General features: G+C 38.9%; 1 protein-coding gene across 1 annotated transcript in view; it reads right to left on the bottom strand.

The window, feature by feature from the left end:
- FHIT (fragile histidine triad diadenosine triphosphatase) overlaps nucleotides 1–19,151 on the bottom strand; it is a 535,025-nt gene that overhangs the window by 122,866 nt on the left and 393,008 nt on the right. The window contains exons 3-4 of the mRNA XM_068202109.1: nucleotides 15,687–15,832; nucleotides 14,782–14,811 (exon numbers count right to left, since the gene is read on the bottom strand). Of these exons, the coding sequence (XP_068058210.1) occupies nucleotides 14,782–14,811; nucleotides 15,687–15,832 (176 nt within the window). The remainder of the gene's footprint in view (nucleotides 1–14,781; nucleotides 14,812–15,686; nucleotides 15,833–19,151) is intronic.

Genomic DNA, 19,151 nt, shown 5'->3' on the forward strand with positions numbered 1-19,151 from the left:
AAAATGGAAATTAGCAAAGGGAAGGGATACTGGAAAATGCTTCATTTGAAAACTCTTCATTAATTATCACGATGTCTAAACACCATTTTGAGAACTGCACTAACAGAACCAGAATGCAACTAATAATTTTTCCATTAACCTGTTGCGTTTACTGTAATTCTCCAATTTAAAAATAGCACCTATTTCTAGGAGATATCTGTTTTATTTGGGTACTGTTGGCTTCACTGCTAAAATGAGTGATAAATCCACATATACATTCTTGAACAGGTAGCACAACCACCAGTATAAATGTCAATATACACTCTGAACTCATTAAATGAAGATGCTTAGAACTTACTGACAGTCTTATAAATTGCTTGGATCTTCCCAGAATTTTTAGTGGCTTTGTATCAACCACAGAATTCTTGAAATCTTTATTTTAAAATTAATTACTATAATTCACATCATGTTTTTTATCTGGCATCAGCATCTGATGGATGAAACAAAGCGAGCCAGACTTGCAGACGTTGGGTATCCCTGTTATGTGGTTGCATATGACAAGGGTTTATAAACTCAGTGTAACACACTATATTTACCAAGTCTCATTTTACATTTGTGGAGTTACTAAATTACTTTGACATATCCCCAGTTTATGTTCTATTACTGAAGAATAACTACACAACAGATGGCAGTGTGTTTGCATAACAATTTTTTTGGGCAGGTCAATCTACAAGGTAGTTATAGGGATTGATATATATTGGTGAACATGGGGATTATTTTTTTGCACTATCAATCAGACAGTCAGTCAACAGAGTAATTTCTATATTGCAAAGGAGAGGTTTAGCAAATATATATCATTATGGACAAGTCTTTAAAGAGCAAAAACATAGTACCAAGAGTAGAGCCAGTAGATGGAAAATGATGCTTCTAGATAGAATCCTTTTCCTGAGGGACTTCCAACCTCTGAATAATAAAAATAATATTAACAAAGAATGACTATGAAATCATACTGGGATTCATTTGGTGTATGAATAAATATCTATAGCTGTATCTACTGCACTCCTTGGCATTCAACAACAGAATTATGGACTATGTCATGTCAACTGAACACAGTATCTTGCAAATAAAGTAATAATTATAAAGGAAAGTTATGCTGCTCTGAGAGCCGTGTTATCTATTAAAAACCAAAAAAGCAAATCCTAACTAAAACTCAAAATCCTTGATTCCTGTAATACAGCCAAAGATATTTGAATCAAAGGTTGCATTTTCTCCTTACTTAGTTGAAGGGGAATGAATTTGGTTGTCTTATGTCAGCCACCACCCTGCAATGCTACATAACCTGATGGCACTGATTAATTCATTGGGACTCCTAGATCCTGTGTTAAGATGGAATGATGGGAGAGAGGAGGTAGAAGATTAGTCAACCTGCACCTCAGGATGTCTGGTTTCAATTTCCAGTCCTATCCTGGTGCTGTTGTCAGGATTCAACTATTTTCATGTCAACAATTAGGACAGTGATTCATTCTCTCTAAGAATATAAAGCCTTATATCAAAGTGAGGAACGGTTGTCACTTATAGTTGATACACATTTTAAGTGGATATACATTGTAAGTGCTTCTTTCTATTTTGTCTGCCTGTAAGAACTGAGTGACATTCCAACTAATGTTCATCCAAGGAGACAGCTAATATTGATGACTTTGTGTCAAAGCAGTGAAACAAAATAACGAAAGAGTTAACGAAGCACTGCTAGTGTGTGTTCTTTCAGGGAACAACACCTAGTTCTTATTAATTAGTGCATATTTTAAAAAAGAACATTTCTTTTGGAATCCTACTGCAATGTCTGACTGCCACTGGGGAGGGCAGGGAACAGCTGTTTTCCATGAGAAATCCTAGCTCGTCTCTGTGGGTGAGTATTCCTATTTGTATGTACCCTGCTTAGTGCCAGACCACTAACTTTTAGTAATGCGTGCTCTGTCTTTGAGGCACAAAAAGGGTGAGGTGGTGTAATAATTTGGAGGCTGAAAATTCACTGCTTGATGCCTCCTGTAGTAAATTTGACCCTGGAATATTAAGGGGTGTTAAATAAATTGGACAAAGAGGTGTTTGGGGAGTAAAAGTGCCAGACACACTGCCATGAATGAGCAATTAGATGTTGAGGAACCAGCTTATCGCAAATTACATGCCTACAATATCTATTACTGTAATGACCTTGAGAGTTGCCTCATATTCTCCCTTAACCTAATGAGCATGCTGTGTATAATCAATTACGTCTGCAATTAAAATTATAATTTGTCTAACAAACTCTTCTTCACTTTCTGACAATTTTTAACTAAGTCTGTTACATACTGGTAAAAGATAAATATTAATTTTATGTTGTGCTCTATTTTTTTTTCCTGTGGCTAATTTATTAAATCATATTACCTCTCTCCATTATTTTTTAAGTTTTCAGCAGAATTTATTTAAGTTTCAGTCCTGAATGTCATGGGATAATTACAACATTTAACAGCAATTTATCATTTCCCAATACGGTTTGCAACCTGTCTTTGCTTACTGAAATTTGTTTGCATGTTTCACTCAACAGTTACTCCAAATATTCTGCCTTTCACTTCTGCACAGATATTCCCTATTTTAATGGAGTGACCAGAAGATATTCAACTGAACAGAGCTGACATCTGTTTGCCAGCCCAGACCTCCTGAGGTCAAGTCAACCCAACAAAAGCAAAACACAGCCCTGGCCATTAAGGAACAGGATATCTATCATTCATTGCAATCTGCTGCTAATTATAGAGTCACCCAGGCAGGCTACTACAGAACAACTTTTTTTTGCTTGTGCATCCAGGTGTTCAACAAATAGAAAGATTCATATAGAAATTGAATATGCTAATCATAAGAAAATGGAAAGACAAGGAAGAGGGGTTTTAAAAACGGGTCCCTGCATTTTATGTACTGAAGAAGCAAAGCAAACCCTTCCAGCTCTCAAGGAAGGACAACATTGGCTTTTCCCAAACCCAGCTTGTTCAAAGGGCCCCGAATCCCCCTGCTGAGCCCCGAGAGTTCGGAGGGAATCGCTGTGTCCCGAAGCCATCCCTCCTCTCTCCGGGCCCATCACCACGGGCAGAGCCAGGGTCCTGCCCCTGCAGCACAGGCCAGCATGGGACACAGCCAGCCAAAGTCTCCAGGGCATGACACAAATAAAGGCCAGCTGGAACAGCTCTGCCCAAACCTTTGGGCTCTCCTAAGCCCTTCCCCGAGCCCAGCTTTGGGAGCCAGCCCGGGACAGCACAGCGGTGATGAAAGCACCCGGGGCCGCACGGGTGTGCGGAGTCCTAGAGCAGAACAAGATCTTGTCTGCCCACCCCCGTCTGCTGCCGGGCAAGCCCGGCAAAGCCGAGCGAAAGGCGGCTCTAGAGGCGATGGATGAGCTGCGGGGTCTGCCCTGGACTGCGCTGTGAATTACGGAGCCGGGCGGGCGGGCAGCCCCGAGCGCCGGGGCACAGCGGGGCACAGCGGGGCCCAGGAGCCGCGGCCCAGGAGCCGCGGCCCAGGAGCCGCGGCCCAGGAGCCGCGGCCCAGGAGCCGCGGCCCAGGAGCCGCGGCCCAGGAGCCGCGGCCCAGGAGCCGCGGCCGGACAGCTCTGCTCTGGCGCCCAGCATCCTTTATGCAGAAAGGAATTAGCTGAAAGGCTCATTTCCTGCTCCCACGATCGGCTCTTAAAGCGCCAAATTAAGTGAAAGTATGTCAAACTGAAGAGCTTTGTTCGGTTACTTTCCTGCTCTAGTGCAGCGTTTCCCTGGACTCACACGTGGTTAGTGCTGTGAAATACTGCTATCCATCCAGAAGTGAGAAGCGATGACGCTGTTAGTTGTACAAAGTGAATTAAGGTTCCCAGAGAAATGAGTTTTGTATCCTCTTGATTTTGTGCCTTTGGAATGTGCTGTACCTGGATGGGCTCTGAAGGATGAGTGACTGGACAGCTAAAAGCAGAGGAAATGGGGGGATAAAACCCTTAAGGTACAGAAATACCCATGAGCCACTTCTCTCACTATGCAACAGATAATGAACAAACTACCCTGTATTTTGTATTTATTTTTGTCAACAAAATCTAATCAAAGTTAATTTTTTTTAGAAACTCAATAGTTACATTAAATTAGATTACATAGAAAATTAAATCATAAATCCATGTAACTAGACCCTGCCTCTGTCTTGGTTGCTCCAAAACACAACTTTGCTCTCTTGAGCACCTCATTTAATTCTGTGAGGCTGAGCTTCCAAACTAGTTATGGATTTGATCATTTAATAACATGAAACAAGTAATTGTGTGGGGGAAAATTTATTATTTAATTAGGCCTTACTGGTAATCAATAGCAATGTATTAATTCATTCATTTGCATATCCCTTGTTTTTATGTGTGGCCACAAATTCTGTTAGCGCTTTTTTTTTTTAATTTATGAGCTTTTTACCTTCACTATGCTAAAGGAGGTGCTCAAATTGTTTGTATTAAGCAAACAACTGAGCAGTGGGAATGCCTGTCTGCCCTGTGGAACTGACTGCAGGACAAGATTTAGTACTGAAAACAAAGAAGAGAAATAAAACAACAGGGCCTAGTCTCCCCAGGATCCATGCATAAGTCTCATTAATGCTAATGAGAGATACTAAATGGATATGCACTGAGGGAAGTTTATTAGAACTTAATAAATACTGGTATTTTCCTTTTTTTTTTTTTTTACTTTATAGTTATTAAAACTGAACTTCTCCAGGTGAAGTGCTTTATAGTTATTAAAACTGAACTTCTCCAGGTGAAGTGAAACATATTTAAAGAAAAAATAAAAAATGTTATATTGAATTATGCCTCATAGCTTATTTTCTCAAAATGCTATTTTTTCATTCAGAATTATTAGATTTAGACACATCACTAATAACTGTAGGCTTAAATGATACACTATATGAAAACAAAATATTACAATTGTAGGATCAAAAATGTTTGTAAAGAAATGGAAAAAGCCCCATTGATTTATTTCACATGTTTTCACAAGTGAGATGAACCATTTATACCAGAGAAAAATCTTGCCCCAGACACCAAGGCTGTGCTACTTACTTCAGGCTCAGACAATTGAAGACAGGTTATAAATTCATATTCTGTTGGATCATAATTCTGAATTTAACTCAGTGTGGCCTCACCAAAAGGCACAATTGAAAGAATGGCTTTTGCTGAGCTCAGACATGACTTATTTGCAGGAAAAAAATGATTGATTAAATGCAGTGTGAGCTGATCCACTCCTCAATCTGGGCAGACAGACCACTCCCTAAAGATAAATCCCCTCCACCTGAGGTGCTAGAAGGCCAGGTGAGGAAATATCACAGTGATTACCTCTTCTATACCTTCTCAGTGGAGAATTAATAAAGCTCATTCACAGATTCATTAAAAAATGTTACCTCTGGGCATTATCTTTACTTCAAATACTAAAAATTATAATTGAAATTGGAGAAATTCAACATTCATGAAATCAGATAGAGAAATTATTCATCATTAGAGATTTAACATCTTTACAAATAAGATCAAGACAATCATTCACATGAGCACTTTCCATCTGGTCTAGTTTATTTTCTTTCTAGTTTATTTTCTTTCAGCCTCTCACAGAGAGAATTCTGATCACTGATGCCAGGCAGATGATGTGAAATGAAGATTTTATGGTAGCAATGAAGGTGGTAACTCACAAAAAGTATAAGTCTCCTCACATTTTCTGTAATCTCAGTTAAGGAGACAGTGTAATTGTTGACAGATTAGTTTTGGTTTTCCCCAATTTATGTCAATTGTGGCATCATTACTAAAATACCCAGAGATGCTTTTAATTTACAGAACTCTCTATGCAGAAGTTTCAATGATAATTTTTCTTTCCTTCAAAAGCAAGGGACTGATCAGTGGTTATGTATTGAAAGAAAATCCTGAGCAGCAGCAGCACCTGACTCAGACACAGAATAATGTATTTTAAAAATCCTAATCCTGAACTGACAAGTTATCTACCAGGAATTTCTCTCCAGAAAAAGCCAGGCAGCTGTGCTGAACTGCAGCCATAGAGGTTGTTTTCTTTTATGTGATCCAAAGCTGAGAAGAGGCCAAACATCTCAACCTGATTTTAGCAGGTAGCTGCCTACATTTACAGAAGAATCTGGCTATGTTTTGTAACTGCTCTCTCTTTTTAAAGGCACATTCCTAACATTTGGTACGTGCATGTGTGCACAATCCACCCGGACACAGATTTCTGCAAAAGAGAAGGTTTGGGTGTTTCTCCCTGCAGGGAGTGCTGCACCTCCCTTGCCTGGAAAAGCAGCACAGCACAAGCAACACAGGATTTCTCAGCAGCTGTCACTGAAACTGCAAACCAGGCAGGCAGAGGGGAGTCCAGAGCTCCAAAACCCACCCTGGCTGAGACTCTGCCCTGGGGAGTCCCCAGCTGAGCTGCACTGCACAAGTGCAGGGTTTTACCCCATCCCTGCACGCAAGGGAAAGGTCAGTGTAAAATGTGAGCACATGAGCTGAGGATAAAGCTCCCTGAGACTGGATTTTAAGGGCATATTTCAAATTCTTTCAAAGGACAGATTGGCTTTAGGGAGTGAGCAGAAACCTAGCATACGAGGGCCTTGCCAGAGGGCACCAAGGCAGCTTTCAGGAGAGATGGGGCAAATGAGGCTTGAGAGAAGGGTTTTGCTGTTTTGCAGGAAGCTCTTGGCTTGTCCAGTGTGAGCATGGACTGAAACACGCTGCAGTATCCTGAATTATTGGCTTTTTTATTTTTTAAACAGTAAAAATATTACCTACTTTTCACCCTGTCATCCTGTCTGTAGCTTGCTGAGCAAGTTTTATTCTATTATTTTAACCTTAGTTTTCCATTTCTAAATCACTTCAAGAAGAGACTTTTCATTCTAAGAAAGTCCTGCAAGGGCTAAGATGGTGCTGCCAGAACAGACTAAAATGGACTAGGTCAGATATCCCTGTGTTTCAGATGTGCTTTCCACAGATTGCAGGGCAGTGTAACCACTGGCTCTTTCATGTGGCACAGGAACACAGGGCTAGGAAAGGCCTTTATTCCCTTGATATGATATGTAAAAATGTTACATACACTCTTTCTTAGTTGACATTTTTAAGAAGCAAACTCGTCCAAGATGTGCAGGCTCTTTGGGGATCTGCAGGGGCCGCTTTAAGTACACACTTCTTTCCTTTTCAGAAGAGGAGGTGACTTTCAAGGGAAAAAACATGGAGCCAACTTTTTCTTTCTTGTTGCACTGATAAGGCTTCCAGGGCTCTAGTGGGTGGGCTGCCTTTATCTGGCCAAAACTGGGTCACCACCACGGGCAAAGAACCGGGACCCTGCCCCGTCACAGCATCCAGCCAGACAGCTGGGGCACCAAAGTTTAACATAGAGCAGCCAACTGAAAATGCCCTTGGGCAAGAACACCCCAAAAACCCAACCACCAAACAGTTTCAGTGTGGGTTAATGCCTGCTTAGCATTGGCATGAAGCAGAGAAGCCTGTTTTGCACAGGACCTTTAAACAAGCATTTGAACTCCTAATCTGTGGTCAGCACAGGAATAATTTTCTGTGGACCTTGGGAAAAACAGTACCTGGTAGGTAAGAATATAAAGACAAATGTGCAAAAACATGTGAGATCAGAGCACGGACACATCATGTTTCATTTTAAAGCATTATATTAATTTTAACAAAGAGTTTGTCAGTAACCCATTTAACTGAAATCTAGCTTTGCAACACTTGCTTAATAACAATTTTCACCTACTACAAAACACAGAAAAACATCAAGTTACACATCTGAATTAAACAGGAATAATTTTGCACATTTCTTGGTGAGTTACATTTTAGTTGAAAACAATGTTTTTTAACAAAATTGAAAAAAAAAAGAAACAAAACAAGCCCAAGCATTCTCTCTTAGATGAAGAGTTTTATAAGATACGAGACTGACAAAGAGAAGTATTATAGATGAGATGGAGCTTGAAAAGAAATTCATACACTAACCACACAAAAATTAATCAGACAGTCTTGACTGTGCTATTAATGATTTTAGACCTGATGCATGGGATTTCAAAAGGTTTTACATTTCAAGTACAATACAGTATTTGTAGGACCTGTACTCAAGAGTGGCATTTGATTGATTGTACATACTCTGAGACAGGGAATGCTTTAAATGCAAAACATATTGCTGTAACATGGGAACAAAGAAGTGAAAGATACTTTCTAATTAAAACAGAGAATTTTTGATACTAATCTCAGTGATTGAGGGGTAAATAAAGAGCAGCATGTCATGGATTTCTCAATACCCCTCCCTCTATTGTTTTTTTTTGGTCAAATCATGTCAATTCAATAAAACAACATTTCCAAAGGAAGTTTTGTTTTCACAAAGAAAAAGTTTTTGTTGTCAAATACTCAGTTATAACATTTTCAGAGGAAAAATTTTCTACCCTTTCTCTAGAAACACTTTTTTATTGTGAAATGTAACCCTCTTTATTGAAGAAAAAAAAAAAAAGACTGATTTGTTCAAGATTCTTCTGTCACGAAATTTGCAAATATATGAACATATACCAGGAAAAAAAAAATAAAAAAGGATATTTAAAAATCTTCTGTCAAAGCAGGAGCAGGCTGTCCTGAGCTGCAGAGGGGCAGAATGTGGAGAGCCCTGGCAATGTCTAACCCTTCCCTGTGGGAATTAGGCAGGTCACAAGGGATGACTGCTGGGTTCCACTTGGGCCAGCTGCTGGCACAGCCACCAACTCCCTGGGCTCTGGTGAGCCACAAAGGGGATGCTGGGACTGGGACAGGCACATCACCCTCCCAGGGACACTCCTGGCACTCCTCACTCCCTTCCTGTCTCACAGAGCCACAGATTCCATGATCCAGCTCCCACCCACCAGACTTTGGGAGAGGAAAACCCCAGTGGCAGCTCCGGGGCTCAACGGGACATGCCCAGCCAGGAGGGAGCTGGATGTGGCCAGCAGAGCTGTAGGACTTTTAATATCTGCATGCCAAAGCAATTTCAACAAGCATTTGAACCCACTTACTTGCTTATTATGGTTTAATTTAGACAGTGTCAATATCTGTGACTAGCTCTGGGGATATTTTTGGAATTAAACTACCTAAAGAGAACATTCATCTAAGAAATCCATATGGCAGGAAAGAAGGGTAGAACTGCTAGCATGGAATAGTAAAATGTTCATTTTCAGCACCATTATTCAACTTAAATCTCTGGAAATTTCATTTACTATCCTCATTTATACTGGCCTATTTTTAACAATGTTTTGTTTGGGGTTTTTTTTTGGTGTTTTGGTTTTTTTAGTTAGGTTTTTTATATTTATAGTCTATACAGACTATTCTGTGTTTGTACAGAGACAGAGGATTATATTGCTTTACAAGTCAGAGGTACAGCATGCTGTGACATTCACTACTGGAAATTCAAAATAATCTAGATTCAGAACAATCATAATTCACTGCTAAAGAGAATATTTCAAAAATTTCAGTCCCCATCCCTTCAGGGAACTTCATAACCCAGTATTTCTAGATCAGACTTCATTATCCAGGTCATCATTTCAATTTATCAGTGCCTTGGGGCCTTTGGCATTCACAGCTCGGATGGTGTTATGTCCATCAATCACTAGGCTGTTTCCACAGTCCCACTTTTTCATCTTCTTCGGCCTTCAAAACAATCTCTAAAACTTTCCATGGGTATATACTGGACACAGACAACTCTTACTCTGTCAGCTGTTACATGTTTGAAGTACAGAAACTGATCTGTACAAATTATGGGGGCCAAAAGAACTGTTTTCATTCTGGACCCTGTATATTATTGTTTGTTTTAGGGAAGGGTTTACAGATTTTCCAGTGCCTCTTAAATCTATAAGCCTGGCAAACAAAACAGCAATATGTTTTTTGTCTGGAAAGCTTATTGTTCAGTCAAAAACTAAATGTTACATGTTAGGAACTGAAGTAAGGACCTGACAAAGCAAAGACTTATTAAGACTTATTTTGCATCATAGAAAACACAGGTCTGGCCAAAGGACTGAAAGGAGATTTAGACCAACACAAGGCAGATTTAGAAAAAATCCCTGAAGGAAAGAATACAAATTATTATTTAGAGTGAATAGAAACCATAAAACTAGCAAAAGACTTCAAGGAAAGTGGGGAGAAACTATCTGGATGCTCCTGCTGCTTCTCTGTCTCTGTAAGGGGCAGTATAATCCTAGCTTTGAAAATATACATCACTCACCCCAAACTACCCCAAACTAAATATAGTGCTGAAATAGAAAGAAAATACTGAGCTCAAAACAGACATAGCAGCCCTGAGATTACTGAATTTGCCGTACCAATTACCTGTCCACAATATTACATAGTCTCCAACCAAATACTATTAGTGTGGTTCTCAGAGCAATTCAAAGACACTGCTGCACATCCTCAAATCATTTTTGGACATCTCACAAGCTTCCAAGAGAATTATCATTTTTAAGGGTAAAGCACAGGAGATTATTTGTTCATGTTTCAGTACAATCTGGTTTTCAAAAATTTGTTGCTTCCTTGTCTTTTTGTATCTGAATTTTTAGATTTGTTTAAAGGTAAGAAAAATCTTCGGATTTCTCAAACACCAGCTTTTTTTGTTCTTCCAAGAGAGGAAAAGAGGATTTCTAGTACTTCACTAAACCAGGACTCATGTCTGTTGGTCTGCAGGGAAAGAAGGCTGAGGCATCAAAAGCATTGCAGTAAGTGAATTTAATCCATCCGATGCCATTATTCTGCAATATGATCTGATTAAATTTAAAGATTCAAACCTCAAGTCCAGTACTTCAGGTCAAGACATAAATAGACAAAGAGGATGAAAGAGAAGGCTGCTGTGGGCTTAAATGAGCCCTGGGATCCACAGCCCAGATTTCTGAGGAATGCAAGCCAGGTGGATTGATTTAACACAGCATTAAAAAACATCTGGAAAAGAAAAATATGTACATCAAAAAATAATCATGAGACAATCTTCTCAGTGTAAAATAACTAGTGCAATGTGTGACATATAAAATAAGTTTCTGCACACATACCCACACTGCCACCATCAGCTTTGCTTTCTCATTTATTTAGGGGAACCTGTAATTGGCAAACGGGCCCTTCCTTTCTCATGGATAACAGAGGAGGTGCTGAGCTGCTGGAGACTTCAACACTGCTGCAAAATAGAGGATGTGTTCATACGTGTTTGTGCAATGGACACTTGCTGTGCAATATTATCTTGTCTCTACAGATAAATTAGTTGCTTCATGCTCCTGCCAGCTTGATTTGTTTAGCCTTTACAGAGTACAGAATCCACGGAGTTTCTTGTGATTGAATCTCACGTAAAAGGTAAACCTGAGAGCTTATTCTACACTAAGCTATACATCCACCCAGGCAGCCAGAGCATTTGCTGACTTGATGATGAAAAGAAGGCTATAAAACATACCAGGGAAATCTTGAAACGTCGCTCACTTGACATAGCAATAAGAGCCCTGCATTAAGATGCAGAGCTGATTTCCCTGATCCATGAAATTGCCTGGATATTTAAGGCATTCTCAAACAGAACCAGCATGAAACTCACCCTCCATTCCTGGCACAAGGACACCGTGGGTTTTGTGTTCTCCGATAAAAAAAGAGCTCAAAATTGCAGAGATTAATAGTCCTTAAGGGAGGACCTAAACACAATTTCCTCCCTTTCTCAAATAATAAGAAATAAGTATTCGAAATCTCTTGAATGCTAAAAGATGGCTTTGCTTGATGACACACTGTTCAGGTGCCAGAGATGCTCAATTTCTCTGTTGTGAGTGGTTCAAGAACCTCTCACAATAAAACAGTGTGCAATTCTGTGACCATCTTTGGAGAAGGACAAGTGTTTCTCTCATAAACAGGTGACTAGGCTGGAATAGGTACAATAGGTGGAAAGCAATGAAAAATATTATGAAGCAATACATGGCATTATTTTACAGTCTGAGACTTGGGACAGGGTTCAGAATTCTTTACCATGTGTATATTTCCAGCTGCTAAAGGGTGGGGAAAGACCCATCTATACTTACAAATATTGGTGAACTGAGGGTCAGGTATAATTACTTCCAAGGACCCATCCAGTGAAAACCCAGAGTAAAGAGGGAATTTGCAAGGGCCATAAGCTGCCCTAGAACATCGACCTGCAGGCTCTGCTACCTTAGATGCAAAGGAGGAACACAGTACAGCAGTAATGAAACTACAATTAGATCATGAACAGCTTCCCATCAGGTACCTAGAAAGGCTTTAACACAAAATGCACACACCAGCAGCTTTCACACCACCAAAAGGGATATGTAACACTGGCAGACAATCTTATCACTGATTTCTAGCCAAAGTCACACACAAAAGGTCATCTTCCAACCTGTTGCATACATTGCACATATAATTTTCAGCATCTCCATCGCAAAGAAAGACCTGAGACCTGTATTCAGGTTCAAGATTTTTCTTGTACATGGATTACCATTTCTTCTTGTGGACAAAGAAGAAGACTTCCTTAATCTTTTTCAGACTAAATTTCTCAGTTTTTATCTTCAGCTAGGCTGATAGCTCTTCCCATTTTGTAGTAAAATTTTGTACTGAGCAATTGAAAAGTCAATACTCTTCTCCTCCTTCCTGAATTTCTCCTTCTCCATGGCACATACAATAGCCTATATTTACACAGGCATACAGAATTATACAAAATACAACTGGAAAAGACTCTTGAAACAATCTGGTAGGTAACCCCCTTCAAAGCAAAATCAGCTACACCTAATTAGCTCCTGAGATACGCTTGCCTACCCTACTTAAACAGTCTCCACAAACTCCCTTGGATATTTATTGTGATGTTTTGCTTTTTTTACTTTTAGAATGTGTTTCTAATGTTTGGTCTGTTCCAGAAATTTTAATTAAAAGCTCCCTCAGAGGAGACTGGATTATTGTGGATTCTCATACATGAAAAAACCCAAATAAATCCACATCCAGAAACAAGACACATTGAATTTAAGGTTCATAAATTATTTGTAGGTCACACAGGTGTTTTTTCAAGCTTTGTGATTCAGAAAAGTTTAAATGAAACCAGCTATTTATGTATCCACCCTATTGTTCACTTAAAAGAACAATAATCACAGTAATTTCTTTCCTGATTGAAGTTTTGAAAGCTCTAAATTCTCTGAAGAAAATAGTTGTTGGCATTTTTGGATGATAAACATCCCAAAGTGATGATGATAAATTGCAGTGTTGCCCAATGATGCAGAAAAGTAGAGAAATGTAAACTGATAACCTCTGATTTATGAATACACACTCATTATTGCAAAGTCTAGGGGTTCACAGTTGTAAGAACAGGTCATTTTCATCTCTATTAAAAGTGTGAGAAGGAGGCATGAAGGGTGGCTGCCATTTTGCAATAAACAGTTAATGCTCTTTGTTTCCAGAACAAACCCAAAGCAATACAGAACTTCCTGCTTTTTTAAGGCCTACATAAGCATTTGTTACCATTCACAATCACAGAAGATGGGAATTGTTACCTCTTCCTTTGCTCGCTCATATAAATTATTCTTCTCACATATAACCATTCCTAAACACCTTTTCTTACCAGAGAGAAAAACACTTGTCCAATTTATTAAAATAAATCCTCAGATTTTCTTTGTAAATCATAATGGTGATAATAACAAAATTTACTTCTAAAGTATTTTAACTTATTATTTCTCCTATCAACAGACACTGCCAGTGAAACCCACCCAATGCACTCGAAGTCATGACTCAAGGAATCTGTTTTGTCATAGTACAGAAATAAATCATGTTACATTCCTTCATCACATCCCAGGTTTGATGATATTCTAATTTCTTCTTCTCTGTCCCTATTACCTCTCTGTTAAATATTCAAAGCAGGCAGCAAAAGGCAGAAGGAAAAATAAGGTCAATTCAGCAAATTAAAAAAAAAAGTAAAATGTTCCTATCCACCAGCATTTGGTTGTCACAGCTATCTTAATCAACTCAAACAGGTTCTCTGAGACATCTAATTTGATTTTACAAAGTGCTAACCCATAGCCATATTTGACTTTCCTCTGATTCCAAATGTAAAAGTAGTCTTTATCTCTTGTTGAGACATATCATCTAACTACACATGCAATTGCATTTGCATTATGAGGCGGTGAAACATGGCTGGAGAGATCTTGGATGTTATCTGTGTTATTACTCAAGTGGAGAATATAATCATAAATCCTTCTCTTCCCTTCCACCCTCCCACCTTTTATTTTTGGAAGTACACTTAAAATCTGGTTTTTAGCTTCACTGGGCCCATTACATTTGAACTTCAGTAACAAGAATGTGATATGAATACACTGAGAGAAAGCATAGACAAAAGGTATATTTTCATAATGTGGTTCAGTTTAACTGTTCCTACAATTAGCTACAACTCATTAGGCAATAAACAGAAAAACAAAGAGATCATGAATGGAAGGGCAATATTTTCTCCATAAAACAAACAAAAAACTAAACCAGATGCCTGTTTCATGAGGCTTTCCTTGCATAAATACACACAGCAGCTTAGAAAAGATATTTTCTTGATTGAAAATTTTTGTCCAGGAAGAAAACGTGTAAACATTATCTTATGCAATTTCAATAAAAAGTATTTACTGCTATTGTACACCTGGGACTTCTTGATCTCAAGGATAAAGTAACAATACAGCAATGCACTGCAGATGACAAGCTTTGATCTTTTATTAGTTCTTATAATTGTGTCTTAATTTGGATTCTGAATAATAAGCACTCACCTTCACTGTTTGTCCAGCTTCAGGGCCATCCTGTAAGCAAAGGGAAAAGTCTCAGGTTAGAGGATCTAACAAGGATCATACAGGAATTCAGAAATCTTAATAATCATTTACATCAATTACACTGTCTGTTAAATTACCATATTTTTCCTGAGGACCATTCAACACTAAATTTTTGGACAAAGCTCCTTTCCATATCAGACCCCAGCAAAGAGGGAAACTATCTCACATCACAAAAACAACAGTTTATATTTTTCATTTTTTCAAATTATATTTTTCAATAGCTAGCAATAGATTTCTGATCCTTGTGAACATAAAGTCACATGTGGAAGTAGGAATTTAATCAAACTATGCTTAAATTCTGATTCTAATGAATGGGCTTAGTCTCCTGGTTTGCTTTAAACAGAGCTCATTTTTGGTATAAAAACACCCAGCACAAACAACTGAAAGGTCAGAATTTATAATGTATTTACATGGCTACAGCTCTCTGCCTGCATATAAATAGCTGTGAGGAGGGATCACTTATCTCAAGTATATGCAGTGGGTTAACCGTGGAACAGGGGCTGTGGCTGCCTTCTCGAGAGGTCAACCCTGCAAACACTTTGAAGGAAGAATATTTCCTGAAATACTCACAAACAAGCACAGCATTTGAGAGTGTTGGCTGGTTTTATCCAAGGTTTTGCACTTATTAATTAACCACGCTTTCCCACTGGTTTCCTCTTTAGATTTCTCAATGGCAAATCTAGAAGACTGCAATGCAGTTATTTGGCTTCTTGTTTGTTATTATGTTATTTTGCATTTATTGCCCCTTGAAGTTCCAATGTCCTTTTGTGATTGGACAAGGGGAAAAGGGTGAAAGACTGATAAAACAAACCATTAAACCTTTCTTAGCTGACTGGTTTACAAACCTGGATGGAAAAGGTGAGCGAGGTGCCACAGAAATGTTTCTCCACCACATTCCCGACCCTTTGCGCCGTACGAAACAAATCAGCCACTTCCTCGGGACACAGGTCACGGAAACGCTCCACCGGCCGCAGGGGACAAACAAGGACATCTGAAGGTGGCAGTGTCAAGGCACAAACACAAATCTGAGTGCTCCAGAACATTCTCAATCCCCAGCCTGTGCCCTGGTTCTGATTGCCCTTGAATCGCCTGAGCTCTTCCTCTCTGGTGAAACAGCAAGAGCACCAAAAACATAGGGCTAATTACAGGGAATCAGATGATGGTTTGTTCAGAATTCTTTTCCTCAAACCCCTCAGATATGGGCAAAATTACTAAGGCTCTTGTGCTATACTGAGACATTTAAGGGAAAGAAAATTTTTCACAGACTCAAATTTACTGTCCCAATGGACAGATGCTGGTATTTATCTCCAGGGAAAGTCAGAGACATTTTCTTTTGTGATTAACAATGGGGGAAGGCCAGAGAAATTTAAGAGGGCTTTGGATGTGTTGTCTGAGACAGCAGTTTACAATGCTTTTCCCCATATGTGATATATATTTTTGAAAATCTTCATCTTACACCTCTAATTTTAGGCACTTAAATAGGACAAGCTGGCACTATGCTGATCATAGCATATCACTTATTTCTATACATTATTTACAATCCACAAGGAATGCTCACCTGCTGTAACTATAATGTGTTTTTAAAAATACCTTAAGATAATTAAGACTATTTCCTTTTAAGCACAGTGTTCACAACCCTGTAAATATACTTAGATTTAATTCTGCCTTGGTGACTGCGATTTGAGAGTCAGTGAAATGAATCTGTAAAGTAAATAATGGAAGTACACAGATGCTGCTTACAGTGATCTGCTGTGTTCTCAGTAATTAATAATTGCTATGATTCCTCACTTGAAAGTCAATTATGCAACATTATTAATATGGTCCAGAATTCTTAGCAGAGCCTCAGTTGTGTAGATCCAACAAGCAAGTACTTGATTCTCATTTCAATTCCCTGCAGACAGGATTCTTTGCCGACTTACAGAATAGAATTTGCAGAATGAAGACCTTAAAGTAACCTTTAACACCACTTGAACTTTCATGACCAAAGGCTACGAAAATTATTTTTTCCAGTATTAAAATAAGTGTTCTAAGGACTATTTGAAGAAAATTAAGTTCCATGCCATTGTATTACAGTCATCTTTCTTTTTACTGCATCTTGAAGCCTGCAGGTGTTCAGGAATATTCTCTATAATCCAGGAAAGGTAACTAGGAGCTGCTCTGCAGTTAACAGGTTCACAAAAAGGTTACATCAACCTGATTGTCAAGAAGCATGTGAGACATTTGAAATAAGGAGAGATTAATACATGTGAAAGATCAACTATTTCCATAAGCACAGAGACAACATGTTTACATAAACCAAGATTATATTATAGGAATCACACTTATCATTCTGATAGGACAGAAAACCAGACATTTTCTCAAAGTAAGGATGTAGTGGCAGGTTTTGATCATTTGTCTAAATCCAGATGAGAACAGACAAGTCTGTAATGGATATTTGCTATAGTGGGAGCAGAATTGAGCAAGCTCTACCTGTAGCAGCTCCCAAGAGAACAGGAGAAGACTGGTCCCAGCTGTGGGTGCTAATCTGCTTTGAAAATCTGTCTCTCAGGGGTTTTTTGTACAGAATCAGTTATGCCACCACTATTCTCCTTTTTGCTTGTTGCAGCTTATGTTATTAACATTTAAGAAAGGAGAAAAATATATTTAGAAACAGGTGCTTGGAAAAAAAACAATCCTGGATGGAGACAAAACCCCTAGTTTTGTGGGGGTTCAGTTCTGCAATACTGTGTCCCTTGGTAAATTACTGGGCATAGTAAACCCCTTGTAATTAATTTGTGCCTTCCTAGTGCACTGTACAGAGCACATCCATAAATGATGCTATTGGCTAAACTTGGAGCCCAAGGGAAGAGCTGCAAAGTTGATTGGCAGACCTGACTTCCACACCAGGAATAAAGGAATAGAAAAACTAATTAATTTTACTCATAAAAAGGAAATCCACGTCAACACTAAAACAGGAAAAAGGACATTTGTTTAATCTGAGTTCATTTTTCCAAAGGAGAGAAGGGAAGCTTGTACCCTTAGGGCATCTGATACTTAAGTAGATAATTATCCTTCTTCTGCAGCACTGCTTTATTATCATGGCTCAATGAACCATTTATAAATGAAGAATTTCCCCTCACTTACCTCTAGCAAAACTGCTGCTTACATTAAGACAAGTTTCCTTTTCTCCTTTTGAATTTTCCCCAGCAGCATCTCACCCTCTCAGACTTGCACATGTCCCACCAGCAATTGTTTGTTCTCCACCTAGCTCAGAGCCACAGCTACAATTTTTGCATTAATGATGGCTTCTACAATCTGAAGTTAGCACTGTACTGTTTGTCACTGCAATGAGTTGTGGAAATGTGAGTAAAACAGCTCTTGGGAAAGCTTTTGTTTCCAGGGCAGATTGCAGAGGGAGTGAGGGCTGGTTCTGACCAAGACAGGACAGGTTTTCTCTTCATTTCGTCACTAACCTGCACTGTCATTTTGCAACTTCTCTGTATCTCTCTTTGTCTCTCCTCTTCCACACATCATCTGTCTTATCTGCTTAGACACCATTTGCCAGCTGGTGCAGCGGAGGTTTCTTATTAACCATGGACCTCCCTGCTCATGTGGGGCCACCAGTGCTCCTGCAGTACCTGATGCTGCACCCGTGGCATTCTGCAAAAAGAACTTGCACTTCCTCCTTACAAAACTCATTTACAACTCAAACTAGATTTTAGCTATATTTCTGTCTTTGAATTTGATAAATAATTCAAAGGCACAATCACAGAATGGAGCATCTTTTCTGAACTTTCCATCATTTCAAAATAATTCTACAAAGAATAATGATAGAAATTCTGAATCAGAGCTAAATTAACATGAGAATGTAATTAGGACAACATTCAAGTTATATTTAACTATGAATATATTAAAAGGAAAATGCTAGAGTGAATTCATGAATTTGAGGTCATTAGGAAAACAACCATCCACTGCAACTTTAAATAATAGTTTTTAACTAAAATTTTTGATGCTAGGGTAGTTTTTAATTGTATATCTGGTTGGATTTTAAGCTTTACACCTGCTCTATTCACCTCAGAATTCTTACTAAGTTTAAAATTAGATAAACCGTTCATTACTTTCTACAACAACCTACTGCAAACCCTGCTATGAAACCACTTCAGGTGATTATGTATTAAAAATGTGAGTGAAAGTGAGTTTGTACTTATGTTTATGTGCAAGCACTCCTTAGACTGAAGCATCCATTACCATCTGAGATGCCTCAGGGCATCCAGCTGCCACTCCAGAAGGGCAGGAGTGTCCCATATGCCCTACACCATAACTGCCAGTCA

The sequence above is a fragment of the Anomalospiza imberbis genome, chromosome 11 (genome assembly GCF_031753505.1).
Source record: "Anomalospiza imberbis isolate Cuckoo-Finch-1a 21T00152 chromosome 11, ASM3175350v1, whole genome shotgun sequence".
Classification (NCBI taxonomy): Eukaryota; Metazoa; Chordata; class Aves; order Passeriformes; family Viduidae; genus Anomalospiza; species Anomalospiza imberbis.